We start from the raw sequence: 18,419 nt of genomic DNA, 5'->3' as shown, positions 1-18,419 counted from the left end.
GTAATCTATGAGAGAGGCTACAGCATAACCCTGGAGGCAGTAACTCCGAATGATGTTTCTCTGAATTGTAGAATCACAGAATGGTTTGGGTTGGAAGGGACCTTTAAAGACCATCCAGTTCCACTCCCCTGCCATGGGCAGGGACACCTTCCACTATCCCAGACTGCTCCAAGTCCCATCCAACCTTGAACATTTCTAGGGATGGGGCAGCCACAGCTTCTGTTTGCAGCCTGTGCCAGGGCCTCACTGCCCTCACAGCAAAAAAATGTCTTCTGAACTTCTAATCTGAACCTGACTCCTTTCAGTTTTAAACCACTGCCCCGTGTCCCATCACTCTCTACCTGTATAAAAAGTCCATCTCCCTCGTTTTCATAAGACCCCTTTAAGACACTGGAAGGCCACAATGAGGTTTCCCCTCTCTTCTCCAGGGTGAATAATCCCAGCTCTCCCAGCCTGTCTCCCCAGCAGAGGTGCTCCAGCCCTCTGATCACATCTTGTCACAGTGACACACTGAATCACATCCTTTAGAACAAGCAGAAATCTCAATTTATTCTTCTACCATCACTGCTAACAAATTGCCATGTGAATTAAACAAGACCACAAAAACGGAATGCCTCTTCACAACATTATGACAGCAAATTGATGTGCAAAGGGACTTCAGAACTCAATTATATGTCCATAAATGAGCAACAGGTTCAGGAGAGACTGTTCTGATCCTTTTCCATGACCCACCACAACACACAGGCCACAGAACAGCTAAGCATGCTTACTTTCTAGATGCACATCAGTTCTTTCTCGTTAAACCATGGGCTCAGAGCTGTGGAACCACTAATTTGTGAGAAACTTCTCCCTCCAGAGAAGAACTAACTGGAAACAGCCCTGGGGCTGATGTAAGCATTAAGTACATGGGGAGTCTCTGTCCTTAGGTGGCTTGCCCAAGCCCATTAATTTTTTGTGTGTGTCCCCCATTTATATAAGCAATGTTTGCATGAAAGGGGAAAGCAGGTCAGCCTAGTCAGCTTGCCACCATCTGCTTTTATTCAGAGTTGCTCAAGATCAGTGCCAGTGGGATCAGTGCCCATTAAAGGGGTTTATTGTGTGTGTTTATTTTTTGCTCTTTACAATGAAGGCAACAGCAATTACTGTAAGTTTGTAAAAGTGCATACAAATCATAATCCTCAATACAAAGCTGCTTCAGTCAGATCCCAGCATGTTTACCAATCCTAGACAGGCTGTGAGAAAGGCTGTCCTGGCACAACAATTTCCATAGACTGGGGAGAAGTGTGGTAGTGTCCAGGAGATCAGAGACTTGTATTTAATAGTTGTTATCAAGACCATCCTCTGTTTGCAATGCACAGCAACTCCAGCTGATTCACCACCACATGAGAGTCTCAGACAAAAGAAAAAGCCTCACATTGGAGTTTGACCCCCAGACAGGCTGACAATAGATGGATTTATACAGCTAAAACTGGAACTGGTGACAGATCAAAGGTAGGCTGCCAAAGTGGAAATAGCAATTTAGAGCTCTCAGCTAGTACATTCCAGCTCCTAAGAGTGGATATGCAGCAGCAAGAGGTATCCTTCCTTTAAGGAGAATTCTGCCTAGGATATGCCTGGCCACTGGAGACAGAAGCTACCAAAAACCCTGAAATGAAACAAAATATAAAAAACCCCCCAAAGAATCAAACAATTGTAAAAAAAGCCCCCACCCTAACTGGCAAAAGGGAAAAAAAGAGGGAAAACACAGAGCATCACCGTAGCAGAACTGCACTGCTTCGGTTCCAAGTAGTCACAAGTGTTTGAAAAGCAAATGCAATTATGAATCAATTTTTTAAAAAGAAATTCTAATTAATTTGGATGCAAAATCCTTTACATATTCAAGATACACATCAGAACAGAAGATCCTCTAAACCCTCTGGTGTCTGTGTGATGTGATGTGATATAGGCAGCTGATGCTCAGCAGGCACCTGGACTGGGCACCACATGGTATTTTGAGGTAAAAAGGGCATATAGGGATAGGAAAAGGGGGAATGACCTTAAGCTGAAGGAAGATAAGTTTAAGTTAGGTGTTAGGCAGAAAGTCTTTACTAGATGGGTGGTGAGGCCCTGGCACAGGTTGCCCACAGAATCTGTGGCTGCTCCATCCCTGTTGGATGGGGCTTGGAGCACCCTGGGATGGTGGAAGGTGTCCCTACCCATGGCAGGGGTTGGAAAAGGATGGTCTTTAAAGGTTCCTTCTAACCCAAACCATTCTCTGATTCTATGAAAAATGAGCTACAGAAATAAAAAAAAAAAAAATCCAGATTTCTGTAGCAAGTTATAAAATAGTCAGATGCTTGAGAGAAAAACTAGACAAGAGTCCTCTGGATGAAAAGCTATTAGATCATCTGCAATCCTTTAAAATGTAGGCTTGAAGAGGGAATCGGATGAGATTTTGGAATATTTACTTTGAGCCCCAGTAAATCTGAATAAAGACAAGCAAAAACTATAAATATTTGACAGTCTCCATAGGAAGTAATGCTTTCAGTAGTGATCACATCACTTTGAAGAAGTTTTTCTTCCCCCTTTTGCAGAAAAAAACCCATCTGGTACTGGAATTTGACTGAAAATCCCCGCTGCTGTGTTCAGACCAGAGGAGGGGATTGGTACAGGAACACACCCTGAAATTCAGCAAAATACATGTGTTCAGCTTCTCAAAAGGGAGGGTTTATTCTTTTTACTCTGTGATAAGTGCAAAACAGTTCCCTCCAGAGATCACCCACATACCCATTCAGACATGGATCCTCCTGAGGACTGGACAAGGGAGATGTGAGGACACAGAAAGCTGTGCAGATTTTGTGATGGGTGTAAAGCATCATCAGCACAGGAGGATAAAAAGGGAAGTTTTGTGCCTTTGCACATGGCAAAAACCTCAGCACAAGGTCACAGCAATGTCACTGCAGCAGGGAGAGAGCTCTATCCCTGTGTGACACTTAAGGAGGGCTGCAGGAGGAGAAGAACGAACTCTCAGCCTCTCAGAAGTTGAAGGAAATTGCCAAGGGATCTGTATGAAGAGGATTGGGCAATACATAGTGTGGACTTGGTCTCCTTCTCCCTGAGCACAGCATTCAGCAGGAAACCCTCAGACTGCAGAGCAATATGAGGCTGCTCAGCACAGTTTTCTTCAAGTATAAATTGTGTTGTCTTGTTTTTTTTTATTTCTCCATCTGACCACTTGGATTTCAATTCATTTAGGTGCCTCAAAAAATCAAATTACATTCTAGGAGTCTAAAAAAAAACCAAACCAGAGTTGTGCTTCACCTGCTTGTAGTTCCTATTCTTCACACTTTTAGCACAAATAAGTGAGGAGGGGGGAAAAATGAGAGGTCTGTGAGACCAGAAGATCATTTCCCAGGAAGAGATCTTTTGGGAATGGGTACCAAGACGTGCAGAGTGCCATGAAACCAACCTACAGCAATTCCTGGTGTTTGGCTGCTCATGACTCAAACCTGAAGCAGCAGAACACACCCACAGCAGGACATCATCATCCACAGAAACAAATTCACACAAGACTTTGCCTTAAGCAATGAAAAGTCCAACTTCTGGTTTAACATTTTGTCAGAAAAATAACTGAAGTAACTCAGTGGGAAAAGAAGCAGCCACAGATATAAATGACACTTGTCAACAGATAAATAATATTTACAAAAGCCAAGAAATTAAAAGCTCCTGTTCCAAGTGTACTGTAACAAAGCTAAATATTGACTTACAGGAATTCAAACTAGAAACTCTCAAGTCTGGCTACTGAGGATTTTATGTGGGATATTATGCAAAATGCACACTTATTACTCATATGCACATTTTCTACTACATGGGCTGTCGTGTAACTGCTATGGACACATGCAGAATAAACAAAACCTCCTTAAGAACTGGCATTCTAAACCACTTGGAGCATCTAAAAGCTACTGACTACTTACAGAAAAGACAAAGCCTTTGTGGGAAATGCAGTCTTGCATTTCTTGACTTGCCCAAATGTAAAACACATTAACTGAGTGATTGTCAGTGAGCCACCTGATAGCACAGAGAGGTAACTGGACAGGAAAACCAGAGGAAAAATAGAAAACATCCCTGGAAGTGTTCATGGCCAGGTTGGACAGAGCTTGGAGCAACCTGGGATAGCAGAAGGTGTCCCTGTCCAAGGCAGGGGGTGGAACTAAATGACCTTTGAAGTCATTTCCAACCCAAACCATTCTGTGACAAGAATTCTGAAGAAGCACTGAAAAAAAAATTACATAAAACACCTGCTTGAAAAATGCGTTAATTACAGCTAAGTGATTTGGTTACTACAATTTCCAAGATCTTCTCTGAGAAATTAGGAGATTCAAGGAGCAATACAGGCTACACAAACTACTTCTGCCTCTCAGGTTGTGGTGGTTCTCTCCACAGTGTGGAAGAAGAGTTCTGGTTTGGTTCACTAGCTGCTATTTCCAGCATGGTATGGAGAATCTTTAGCAAGAGCCTTCAGTGAAATTCAGGCCAAAAAAAGAAACAGCAGGATATTAAGGGAAAAGTAAACTTTCAGCGGAATAGTCATTGAGTTTGACCAAAACAGTTCCAGTTCTAAGAAAAAAAAGAAAGACCTTTAGCCTTATCTTAATCTTCTTCCTTCCTCGAAGCATCTGTTACAGATTTGCCTCACGCCACAATAGTTTTAAGAAAAAATAACCCAAAACCTAACTCAGAGCAATTCCTGGCTGAAGAAGAAAGACAAAGAAGTATTTAGTTATAGCCATATTTTCAGTATTACAGCTTTCAATACAGCCTAATGTCAATGTTAACACAGAAGCAGCCTATTTTCAATACTGAGCAAGGACTATGGAACTTTTGTTTTTATACAGATTGTTTTAAGGGCTCCTTGTCATCTTTTTCATTTATTGCACAGATCATCTCCTCCCACAGGCAGTTGTGCAATCTCTCTGCGGCAACAAAGCCAATTGCTTAGTGTCCCAATATTACTTTCCCATGTACTTACACTGCCTGAATGTAATTCACTAGCTGGAGATAAACAGGAATTACCATCATCAGGTTGTGCTCTCTAGGTCACATTTTGAGAGTCTACGCTGTAGGAAAATAATTAAGTGAAGATACATCTACCTCTGAGCTGCTCATATTAAAGTTTAAAAATGCTCTGCACTCAAGCATTGCCACCTGTTCTTTCATTTTAATTTGAAAAATTCTGAATCCCTTTAATGTAAGGCTGAAAATGCTTAAATTCTGGAAATATGAGCATTCACCAACCACAACAATTACTATCCTATTAAATTCATGAAGATATATGAAAGAACGGTACAAAGATTAAAGGGTATTATAAAGCCAAAAATATATATCTGCATGTATATTATGTTCTACAACTGTATGTTTTCAAACCACTGTCTCCACTGTGTCTAGAGAAGGCACACATTTCAATTAATAATACATCCAGGCTTGATTTTCAGTTGTAACTTTCAGGAGACTTTACCCTTTCAGGCATGATATTGTAGCAGTCCTGAACTTCAACTTTCATTAGAAGCCATCAATCAACTTTCTTTCAGTAAAAACACATGTTCACTGCAGACCACAGACATTTTCAAACAACAAAAGAAAGCTCTAATGTATATGTATGTTTATGGCCATAGAAACATGAAGCAAAATCTTGTAATGTATTTATCAATTAAATAAAAATGGCTTTTTTTACATCCAGCTTGAAGTCCAAAATAATTCTGCTTTTCTCCCAACACTGTGAATTCACACTTCCTCTCAGGGCTTTAGATTTCCTAAACTCTAATACCAAAGCAACTACTTACCCTTTCAACTCTGAAAAACTACCTCCTCCAAAATGCTTCTCCACTTGCAGGCAAGTATTCCTTGTCCCTTGCTATCCCAGGGAAGGCAACCATCTGACACGAAGCTTTTATAAACAAGGTGCTTTGAACTTACAGTAACAGATGTGCTTAATTTTAAAATGCTGTATTTACTTAAACCCACGTACACTTATCATGTTGCAAGCTTTCCTTTTTCTTTCAAATGCTTCTTATTAATTTTTACCCTCAACTTTTGGCCTGATTAAGGTCTCTGTGGTGAAGCTTAGAGAGGCAAGGCATTCTGGTTCAAACTGACAGACGGTTGTTTCCATTCGCAAATCCTTGAGATTTTTATTGGCTTATTAAATATGTATACTTTGAATGAGATTTCAATTATACTGGTATATAAATCATCCTTTTTGTTGTTGTTCCTCTCAAAGAAAATTGACTACTGCCATCTCCTGGTCACACGTTTTCAGCTGACACACACAGCTGGACTGTGCCCAAATTCCTTGTGTTACACTGCAGATAAATGCAGAGGTAAAAATAGGTAAATACAGACCTGCACTAAGTTGTGCCACTTCAGCTCTGGAAGCTTTTCCACTAATTATCCATTGAAAATTTTTACATTATTCATAACTTTCTTCATATGCAAACCACGGTTTTGAAATTAGGTTCCAAGTCCCACGACCAATAACATTGGCCTGGGGCTTTTCTTACCACTTATAAATATTTGAAGCAAAATAATTCCCTCCGAATTCGATGAGATGTTTTTAAAAAAAAATTAAATGGAAGAAGTTCAAAGAATTATTTTTAAAAAGGCTTGAAGGAAGAATTTCTCTGTGCTAGGGTGGAGCAATTATAATTGCATATATTGCAGACAGGCAGGTTTTCAGATTCTTGTTCTTAGAATGTAAGATTAAAACTGTTACACATCTCACTGTAGCACCTCCACAAACTTCTTATCTCTTAGAACAATTACCCATGGCAGTCATGTGCACAGTTTATGTTATTCCAACACTGACTTGAATTACAATAAACAGAAGATATTCTCTCCCTCTCTTTCATCATCCTGAGCACCTTTAGAAACACTGTTAAGCAACCTCCAAAAATACCAGAGATAATACTTTGTGTTCTTCTCAACAGAAAATCATGTATCAGTTACACACCAGCTTGAAGCCCATCTCAAATCAGGTCATTTTAATATTGAAAACATCTATTTTTTCCCCACATTTGCATGATCTTCACTTCATGTTATCTTTCAGTTCTCCTGTAGCACTCCTGTGTTTTCTCAAGCATATGAGCCACTCCCTTGATCCCAACATTCCGAGTATCTTGTTTGCTGAACAGCACTCTATAAAGCAATTACAGTTCAGTTGACTACAGAAAATGCACATTGTAATGCTCTTGGCACATACAAATTTAAATAAATACTTAATTGCCAAGATTCTGATGACTTCCATACAGATACATTTCATAGAAAAATAGAATGCTTTGGGGTGGGAGGGAACTTAAAGCACATCCAGTGTCACCCCCTGCCATGAGCAGGGACACCTTCCACTATTCCAGGTTGCTCCAAGCCCTGTCCAGCCTGGTCTTGGACACTGCCAGGGATCCAGGGGCAGCCACAGCTTCTCTGGGCAACCTGTGCCAGGGCATCAGCAGCCTCACAGGGAAGAATTTCTTCCCAATATCCCATCTAACCCCACTCTCTGTCAGTGCAAAGCCATTGCCCCGGTCCTGCACTCCATGTCCTTGTCCAAAGTCCCTCTTTAGGCACTGGAATGTGCTCTATGGAGCTGGAGCTGTCACCAGCTGGACCAGCTCACCCTGGAGCTGTCTCTTCTCCAGGCTGAATTTCCAATCCTTTCAGTGCACCCCAACAACATCATAACACAAATAGCCATAACTTTGTACACATGTATACACTACATATACATAAATGTCTGGAAATTTTTTAATAATGAAAACCAGATTTTAAAAAATCAGCACTGTTAAATGACAGTATACAACAATATTTAAAAGTGATGTGGTTAACTAAGAGAACTGTTTGCACATTGACACTGGTTTACCTTCTTGTTGCATCTCTTCAGACTTCCTTCTCACAAAGATAACTCGGGGTCTGACAGCCTCAACATGTGCAGCTCCTTGGCTTTCCTCCTATGTATCATACATTAAAATCATATTACAAATATGGCTTTTGATGTAAAAGTGCAGCAGGATTACATGGAGCTTCAAGAAACATCCAAAGAGGTTTTAAAAGATTCATTAAACGATGAGCACTTGTTCTCCTTACTTCTGACTTCAAGAGAATTCAGTGCTGAATTAGCCTATTGCAGTGCTATTCCCTCTAGACAAACATCCTGGGAGCAGTAGGAATGGATGGAAAAGTGCCATTTAGACCTGAAGACACAGGAGACTCTCAATTTTTATACTCAAAGCATGTAGTGGAAAGAACATAAAATTTCTCTGTCTTTCTTCAATACCCAAGGATGTCTCCCTAGGTATTCCCCTTCTGACTAACAAGATGAAAGAGAAAAGAAATATAAAAATTTCAGCACACAGGTTGGAAAACCCTGGCCAAGTCTAACATTTATTTCCTTGGCCATGTTTTTAGAACTGGTTGCTCCAATCCCTCTCCAGCCTGGTCTTGGACACTTCTAGGGATCCAGGGGCAGCCACAGCTACTGTGGGCAACCTGTGCCAGAGCCTCACCAGCCTCCCAAGGAAGAACTCCTTCCTAATCTCCAATCTAATCCTGCCCTCTGTCAGTTTAAAACCACTGCTCCTTGTCTGTCACTATGTGCCTGCTAGAAGAATTAGGCTTTCTCTTAATACAGACAAATTTAAAGCAGACAAGATGAGAAAGAGTTGAGATTGTTTTCTGAGAGCAGGAAGGTCTCATGGAAATGTGACTGAAGGACACCAGTGTTACAGGACATTAAATGCCAGCAGCATAACAGTTCTCATGGGTCCATCTGAAGTGGGGTTTTTTTCCCTTCTACTGGATTTATAATACAGCAAATCAAAACTCAGTTTAAACTGAAAGAGCTGCAAACCAAAGTTGAGAGATAACACAGATTCATAACCTACAATTACGCATTCCTGAAGATTAAAAACCGATGTCTTATGAAATACTAAAAACTGAAAGCTAATGAGAATACCAAAGGGACAATCCCACTTAAAAAATGTAGATTGTATAAAAACATTCATACTTATAAAATAATATGATAAAAATATTTTGCAACCAAGCGATTTTCTAAGATTTTAACAATGCATTTGGGACTTCAAATGATTTAGATTTACCATCCCTGGAATGTTTAGCCATGCAAATATGACTTCAATGTTCCTGTCCCTCCCATGATCAAAATGATTTATTTAGAATAGGAAGAGCCCAGGTTCCTCCTAGTCATTCTCTTGCTTCTTAGAGCTAAGACCATGGGGGGAAAATGGCCACAAATAACAGTCAATTCCTGTATTGTTGCACAAGAATAGACAGAAGGGGTCAAAGTGAAGAGGCATTTAGTCTGGCTTTCTGTCTAACAGTGGCTAAAAGCATATATAAATCTCAAAAAAAAAAAAAATCTAATGCCAGAAATGGAGGAACAGCCAAGGACTTTGGGCAGATAAGAAAATTCCTGTATGACTAAAGCCATTTGTTTTGGACTGAGTGACCACACAGACTTCACTCTTCATGACTAAAAGGCATTTGCTCGTGCCCTGTGTGAAAACTCAGTGATCTTTCTGCTGGTCCAAACCTGACCTACACACCAGTGCCAGGGAGCAAACGAGTCTGGCAGCTCCACATCACTGCCACAACCTCCCTGACACGAGGATCCTGTTCACACAGGCTGCACAAACCACCCAGGCTTTGCCATCACCTCCCATGCCCAAGGCCCAGCAGGACAGCATCTGAAATCCTGCTTTTTCTCAGGTCTCTCAGCAAACTTTGCTCCTAAATAGATCTGCCTTCTGCCTTTGTACGTAGGTGATACAGTTTGATTTCAATGAAGGCAAACACTGTCTAGAGATGAAAAACAAGATGTGAGAGTCAGTGACTAACTTGTGAGGAAATCCTTCAAGAAGTTTAAAGTGATTACTGACTTAAATATTGCACAGAATGAATGAATCATCCTGAAAGCCTGAGTACCTCTTGCTCTCTTAGCTGGTATAATGTTAGCAAAAAATCTGTCTCCTGCAGGCAGGTGACAGAGCAGATCCAATGGCAGAGCTGAACACAGATGCCATCTCTAATTAAACCAGGGGAAGGGTTCATCCTTGTCACAAGGTAGATAAAAACTGTCACAACAAGCTTTCAAATCACCTGGTACAGGGATTATTTTTTAATTTCAGAGAAGGATGCACAGATCCACTAGAGGTTCTTACAGAATTACAGCTTAACCACAGTAAACATCTCTCCTGGATGGGGCAATCACTTAGATATATGATCACCTCATGCAAAAGATAAAAAGTCATCCTGTGAGAAAGTGATTTGGAGTCTTGCATCAGGAATAACCACACACAGGAAAAAAACAAGCCCAACAAAACCACACAGACAAAGTTCCGGGGTTTGGTTGCATGGGTTGAAGGGAGGGTGAGTTTTACATGCCAGCAGGCAAAAAAAAAAAAAAAAGCCACAGGGGTTCAGATACAAGAAGAGGTTTTTAAAGATAAGATAATGTAGAACTACCTACAGATAAAGGAAAAGATAATACATAACTATCTGTATATTTTCTGTGAAAGGCACATGTGTTATCCTCTCTGTCCCTATTACTTTTGGCTAGAATCCACTTCTGCCTGTGAACAGTCATTCCAAGAAAGTTTGTTCTGGTGAGCTCAAAATGAAAGAAGCATAAAATTTAGAATCTTCTCTGAAAATGCAACACATCACTTCAGGTGACAAATTTAAGAACTGCTCAGACACCAGTGGCATAATACACATCAAGGCTCAAAACCATAAACCCAAAGACAGGTTAATACAAGATATTTCAGGTTATTTTTAATACAGAACATCAGAGAAGGGCAGAATTTATTCATGAACACAGCAACCACGGTATAAGTACATAAGGCTTTCAAACATACGTGAAGCCTCACATATTAGAGAGCAGTCTGCCACCTCATTTTTAGCTTTTACCACTTGTTACTCGAATTTAGTTAGCAAGTAAGCCACCATCTCTAGGTAAGAGCACTTATTAATAAAGTAGTAAAAATTTAACTGTCTAGGTTTGAAGCAGAGATCAATAGGATACTCCTCTACCTTTAAGTGTTCTAAAGTCATCTTTATTGATTTCCAATCTAGGAAACTTCCCACTAGGATAAAAGAAGTTCCTGAAATGCTGAGTCAGTGGGTTACAATTCATGAGGTTACAAATCTCTATTGTCACTTCCTCAATCACATATCCATGATGTTATCCTGCCTCTGTGTCTCTAAAACGTTGGAATGCCCCAATGAATGTTGCATAGGACTGGATCCTGTGAGACCAGTGAAGCTGTGAGGAAGTGCAGAAAAGATAAAAGAGAAGGTTTGAGCTTTAAAGAAAGGATATTGTAAGGATTTGTCACAGGAAATGCAATCACCTTTATTGCACACACGGTACTTTGACTCCAGCTGCTCAGCTGAATGTGTCACTTTAAATGCATCAGTTCTGAGATGTTAGGCACGATACTGAAACAGGAAAATTTGTTTTGCAAGGTTTCAGTTTGCTCCTTCTGACTAGGCACAGGAAAAATCCTTTCAGCTCACCTGGGACAGCTCCTCTGGGAGTGGTGTCACTCTGCAGCTTGGCTGGGCTGCTGGCAGAGCAGGATTTGAACCTGACTGAGACTCCAGTTCAGCCAAAAGCATCAGATTAGGATTTGTATCTGCATCTCCAGGAATTCCTGCTGGGAGAAGAAAATTCCTTGATGAGCTGGAGCAATCATGGCCTGGTCAACCCATGTGGCAGAATGTGCAGCCTTTCAAATTTCCAACAGTGGGACATGCAATGTTAAAGGAAATTATTTCTTCCTTACATGGCTCATTGTATATCCCTTCAATTGCTCTTTGGAGATAAAAATGAAATAAGAAATACATGACTGTGGAAATTGAAAAAATAAATCAGCTTTATCATCCATAGATTTCTAACATGGCAGCATCAGAGAAAGCTTCAGAGCTGTACAGTTCATCATACCATTATATGCTTAATGAGCTTTATCACACTTACTGGAAAGAAATTGGAAAACCTTCTTCATTAAAATGTTTCACTCCTGTATGAACTAAAATAAACCTGTATATAGTCTCTTTTAAAGGGATAATTTGCTCTCTAATCCAACATTTATCATGGTTTTGCAGCCTGCAAGTGTGTAAAGCATCTTTATGAAAAATGTACTGACAGCTCACGAACTAACTTTAGCCTTCTGCTATCATACAGAGCCAAAGAATGAATTTTAAGCCTAATTAACTATAATCATTGCTTAATTAACTGTAATTATTGTTCACTTTAAGACTGCGTGTGCCAAATTTCATTTGCATGTTGGTTTTTATATCCCTGACTTTAAGCATTGAAAACAAGGATTTTTTTTTGACTGATGATCAAGATGCTGTTATGTACCTACATGAGCAACACCTGCTCCATCCTACAAATGGACATTGGGTTTCCATAATAAAAATAAAAACTGGTCACAAAACTGAAAACAACCCACAGACACACAATCCCCAAAATTCTTGCAGAATTTGTAAGAATTTTGTAAGTGACTCATTCTGACAGAGGAACTGAGGATCCACTGCAAGGTTTGATGTGCAAAGATGAACACCCTGAAATATGTGAGCTCTGACACCCTTTGGTGTAACTATTATTTAATTTTAGCCCTAAAAATAATTATCAGATAAAACAATGGACCTGCATTGTAGCTGTTGTGGCTACCAGGCAATAGAATTGCACTAGAGGCTGAAGGAAAGGCAATCTCCCATCCCAGTGGAGACAGAAAAAAGATTTGGAAGAAAAGCAGAAACAATCAGAGATCATTCCTTCCACCCTCCACTTGACCCTCCCTCCAAAACCAGATTGTTCTCTATTCAGTGTTGACTTGTCTAACAAAAGGACTTAGAAACAAGGATTTCTGTTCCTCCTTGATATGAAAACAACTCTTGTCTTGAAAGCAGATCCAAGCTTTTACACAATGATGTTTCCTTAGCAATGCAACGAATTACTGTGCTGTGGTCAGAGGTGGGGAGGGAGGGAAGCTAAATTAAAAATCATCAGAATGCAAGAGAACTCAGTCTGGGATTATAGATCTTATGTAAAAACATAGGGCATTCTCTATGGTAGTTAGTGCAGGGCACTTGCCTCCTCTCAAAAATATACTGCAATAAAAAAACAACACAAGATTCAGAGAGATGAGCTTAAAAATCAGTAGAGAAATACACTGCTTGGGGATTTATCATCACATGCAGGAGCTGGTTTTAAAAGTGCTAAGATATTTACTTGACAGTCAAAGGGCATCCTAAATTAAATTAAATTAATGTTAATTTTTTTTTTTTTAAGATACAAAGAGATACAACTCTGTTATCGGAGATACAGCCATGGACAGGCTGGGTAAGGAGGACATAAGGACATAACCCTAGAGAGAGGTTCTCCCATTAACAGGCATCTTCTAACTCCATGGTCCTGAGCACTGCTAGAGACTTACAGAACCATAGAAATCACAGAATTTCAGACTGGTTTGGGTTGGAAGGGACCTTAAAGCTCATCCAGTTCCAGCCCCCTGCCATGGGTAGGGACATCTTCCACTATCCCAGTTTGCTCCAAGCCCCATCCAACCTGGCCTTGAGCACTGCCAGGGATCCAGGAGCATCCCCAGCTTCTCTGGGCAACCTGCCAGGGCCTCAGCACCCTCACAGGGAAGAATTTCTTCATCACAACTAATCTAAATCTCTCATCTTTTAGTTAAAAGCCATTCCCCCTTGTCCTGCACTATCTGCAGATGATCTGATCACTGATTTATTGCTACATCACAGTGTCCTTAGTGCTGACTGTCCTCTAACAACAGAGGGTCAAACAAGTGACTTGGAGAAATCTCTTATCTCAGGGAGCCTCATGTAACCAATCTCCAAACAAGATTCAACAAACTACTTTAAAGCAAAAGTTTGGCAATATATAAAGTACCAGAATGTATTGTCAAGGCTGACACTGGTGTAGTTGGTCCAAAATGTTAGGTCACAGCTGGTTTAAAAGGTTACTCTCTGTGTGACCAGTTCAAATGGTAATCACTTCAAAACCAATAAAATATACTTATTGCCCCAAGATTATTTTTGCCATGTGTTAAACACATGCAATTTCAATCCACTTCCAACTGGTCAAGGGTTAATAATGTGAGATAAGCTTCTCTTGTCAAATTCATAGATGTGAAAATTAAAAGGACAGAAAACCAGCTGTTTGATCACTTTAATTTACACAACTTTTGATAAATCAGTGCAACCATGTTTGTGTTGCAACAGCTGAATAATTATTTCCGTTTAGTTTAAACATATTTAAGACAACAGTCAACAAAATAAAGAGTTTCTACATGCTTGCAGCAGTTACATTAAACAAGTACAGAAGCACATTTTCAGATAAAAACAGAGAAACTGGATTAAAAAGTAAGGGAGAGGAAGAATGGACCACTGGCTTCAGCACTACTTTCAACTGAAAAGAAATAAATTTCCCTGCTTTACCACAGCAACTTATCCTTGCATTGCTTTGTACAAACCATCATGTGTGTCCCTCAGCTATCCATCTGAGAAAAAATTAATTGTCATATCATTAGAGGAATATATGAAGCTAAAATATATTACCATTTATGAGCCACTGCAGTATCACCACGATGGAGTGAAAACAGCAAAGAGGAGGAGGGCTGTGCAAGGGGACAGAAAGAAGTAGCTTGAAGTGCTGGTGTTAATGCCTGTCCAGTGGAAACTGCCTCCATCTGTTTTTCAGAATTCAATTTGACTTAAAAGAATAGAACACACACTTCACAAGTTAACTTTTGTATAGGCAAGGGGGTATTTGCCATGATTTTTATTCCAATTGTAGAAAATTGCTAAGAAGGGTGAAGACAAGGCTTGAATTAAATCCAGTTCTCAGAATAGGAACACTAATAATTTCATTGTAGGGATTGCCTGCAAATTTGGGATTTTGAACATATGGTCTGAAATGATTTCAGATTTTGTTATGGAAAATCCTCTAAATCCACATAAATGTCACAGAGAAGAAATAACAGTCTAATTGTACCTCTGACTCGGGTAAGCTGCCCTGGAGATGTGGAACGGAGAGCCTGGTGTGGTTTGGCAGCTGGATGGTCCATAAAAATGGAATGTCCCAGCAGGATTCTCTCTTGTGCTCTGGTCAGCCTTGGTCTCTGACCTTCACTGAGCTCCCCAACGCTGCCATCAGAATCCTGCAGACATCACCAACATCAGAACAGCACATAGAAAAACCCAGTGTAAGTCTTGCAAACCCAGGCATTGTTTTCTAATTACATTAACCCTGAAAGCATTTATAAACTTAAGTTTATTCTATTTGCATTGGATGAAGAAAGCAAACCCTGGAGATATCATCTGGGTTTGAAATGAAGACCTACATTTATCAGTACTGGATGGAAAAGGAACACTTGCAGCCAAACATCATTTATTTTGTTAGTGGTATCTCAACACAATCAGAACCTAAGCTATATTTTTAGCACATGAAGCCTTTGATGTTATAGATTTGGCCATTGTTGACTGCCTGACCTTGAAACATTGGCAGCATCTAAAAGCTATTGACTCTCTGTTGCACTGCATGTCAGATAAAAGCTTCAATTCTCAAGTAGGTTTGGAGGGCACTAAAAATAAGGATGGTTCCCTGGATTCTGACTTTCAAAGCTGCAGGGAAAAATCAGCTTATTTCCATGGAGGAAAACAGGTACAATACACATGTGCACATCACTGAAAGGCAAAACAAGGAACATCCAGGAGAATATTGATTTTCCTCTAAAGGAGAAGGGATGCCTGCACACACCTTGCCAGAATCTGGGGGGAGTTTAGGAGTGCCTGGTATGGACAGACTGTTCCCTGACTATGGGAAAGGGAAAAAGCAAATTAGAGCTGCATTTATAATTGGCAGTGCTGATGAGAAAATGTCACTGCAATTACAGGCAGACTTGGAGTTGACGCTGCAGAAAGCTTTTCACCAAGTCCAGCCACTGGAGCTCATTAGCAAAATAAAGAAAGACAAAGGAACAGCCAAGGAGTTGAGTCAGGTTAGTAATTATTTAGACTAAACTGACCAAGACGGAAGGAAGAAACTGCATATGCATCAGTAGCATCACAAAAAAAGCAAGATGTGCTGTAAATAAAGGTGTTCACAAACCATGCTGCACTATTCAAAGCTCATTTCCTTCAAACATTCCTCCAGCTATGTCAGTTAGAATGAACACCCAGTCCAAACTGCTATTTTCCAACACAGAAATAACTGAGATGTGTGACAAAAAAATCGTGATGCAGATAATAACATTTTTCTGAGTCTGTTTTTTTTCTGCCAACTGAATAGGAATTTTTGAGGTTTTGTTCCAAGATCAGTATCAGCAGCATGTGCAAAGTACATGTAAACACTTGCTGAGTTGTTCTTCATAGCTCCCTGAAACACTCCTGTGGCTGTAAAATGCAGTGTATTTGTACTGTTAAACATTCCACCTGTACTGCTGAAGTGACAGCAAATTCCCTGGTGCTCCAAGTGACAGGACAAACCTGGTGCATGGGGACAGTCACATCCATACCTGGAAAATGAGGTTTATATGATGTACAATTTGTTTATAACAACACTGAGATTTCAGTGTTTTGAAGAAGTTTTACACAAGAACGAAGCCAACAGAAGTGAGATCACTTCCAGCAGGGAATGAAGTGTATGAAGCTGTTCTACAGCAAACAGGAAGGATAAGCTTGGGATATTTTATCTACTTTTGAGTAGGAAAGTATCACTTCAAAACTACTGGACTGGAGAGCAAAGGACTGTGAGTTACCTCTGAGTGGTCTATTCCTTCTTGTGTAAAAACAGGTGTTTGATTTAATTTGGCTAAGAGAGTCAGGACAGGATCCCTGTGACAGCCTTTATCCAGTCTCTTCACCACCTGCCCTTCACTTGGAGGATCATAATCCTAGAACAAAGAAACAACAAAAAAAATCCCTATAATGCATGATCCGAAACAGTTCTTTTGCAGGAATTTCAATCATTCTTACTTTAGTTCACAACTAAGCTTTTTTTAACAGTAAGTTTCCACATTGAAAAATTATGTCATGAAAATTCAAGCATTTAAAAATAAGCAAACAGATGACACACTGTTTTCTCTTTTTACCCACAGACATGCACAGTCTTTATTTGATTAAAAAGACTGCAGTACTTAAAGAGGAACAAGGTCCTTCAGGCCTCCAAAGATCAAGGAAACAGTTAAATCCTCACATATCTTGGTTGTTAGCAACAATCTGGCTGCAGAGCTGCTCTCACCAGCAAGGAATCTGCTCCCTCAACCAACCAGCCTGGTTTGAGGATGGAGAAATACTGGAAAGAGCTACAATCCAGCTGACAGAGGGAAGAACATCTCAGCAGGCAAATGTTCTTCTGATGAAGAGAACTTTAATTTAGGTTCATCTGATATCAAGAGTCTTAAGGCCAGAGCTTGAGAAAGAAGTGGAGCAGACAGAGGAGGCACCTAAAGATCTGCCAGTTCAGGGCACAGTCCCACTGTGTTTTGGGGGTGTCCTGTGCAGTGCCAGGAGCTGGACTTGATCATTCCTGTGGGTTCCTTCCAGCTCAGGATGTTCTCTGATTCTATGGCTTGAATGAAATCATGGATATTAGATGGGAAGCTACGTAGAGCAAAGTGTGCCCACGAATGTGTAGAAATGTTTAGGAAGGACAGGCCAGGAGAAGAGGACTCCTGCTCTAGGACATTTAAACTTGCCTTGTGGAGCTTGGAAGAGGCCTCTGGAGGCTGTCTAGCCCAACCACAGCTGCTCAAGGTAGCCCTCCTTCCAGTGCTTGGCCACCCCACATAAAAAACATCTTTTATCTTTACAATTAATTTCCTGAATTTCAGCCTGTGTCCACTCCCTCTTGTCTTTCACTGGCTCTGTCTTCCTTACTTTCCAGCACATATTTATACATTGGTAAGATCCACCCAGAATTTTCTCTTCTCCATGGTCTCTCATATAAATTATGTCATAAGCTACATCTTACCAAGAGGCACAGAAGGGCAGAAAAGGAAAGTCCAGGCATTTGAGGAATACCAAAGAGAAAGGGAATGGAGAATACCTTGACTTGGGAGGCTTCCAGAGCAGTGGACTACAGCAGACACTGGATAAGAAACTATACTGATGTTTTAACCAGCTTTAACTAACTCCAGCCTCAGCTAACCCACTTTAATAATTTAATCACACAAGCAATTAAAAGATGGCTCAAAGCTGCAACAGCTCAGATCATAGCAATATTCTATTCTGTTTAAGATGCCTTAAAACAAAAAACAATAAAGAAATGAAAGTGCAGAATAGCTATCTCTCACCTACAGAAGTACATAAATCATCCAACTTCTAAAAAAATATAAATTAGTTCGTAT

The 18,419-nt window shown here is 40.2% G+C and overlaps 1 protein-coding gene across 5 annotated transcripts in view; it reads right to left on the bottom strand.

Annotated features, from left to right (window-relative positions):
* KIAA0586 (KIAA0586 ortholog) overlaps positions 1-18,419 on the bottom strand; it is a 67,212-nt gene that overhangs the window by 16,721 nt on the left and 32,072 nt on the right. For 2 of the 5 annotated variants that reach the window (XM_085061051.1, XM_085061054.1), the window contains exons 27-30: positions 16,830-16,964; positions 15,065-15,230; positions 11,560-11,699; positions 7,889-7,976 (exon numbers count right to left, since the gene is read on the bottom strand). In XM_085061051.1, coding sequence (XP_084917177.1) covers positions 7,889-7,976; positions 11,560-11,699; positions 15,065-15,230; positions 16,830-16,964 — 529 coding nt within the window. The remainder of the gene's footprint in view (positions 1-7,888; positions 7,977-11,559; positions 11,700-15,064; positions 15,231-16,829; positions 16,965-18,419) is intronic. The other 3 variants (XM_085061052.1, XM_085061055.1, XM_085061056.1) reach the window with 2 other exon arrangements.

The sequence above is a fragment of the Lichenostomus cassidix genome, chromosome 5 (genome assembly GCF_008360975.1).
Source record: "Lichenostomus cassidix isolate B80296 chromosome 5, HeHo_3.0, whole genome shotgun sequence".
NCBI classification, from domain to species: domain Eukaryota; kingdom Metazoa; phylum Chordata; class Aves; order Passeriformes; family Meliphagidae; genus Lichenostomus; species Lichenostomus cassidix.
This window is presented reverse-complemented; position numbering and strand designations above follow the sequence as displayed.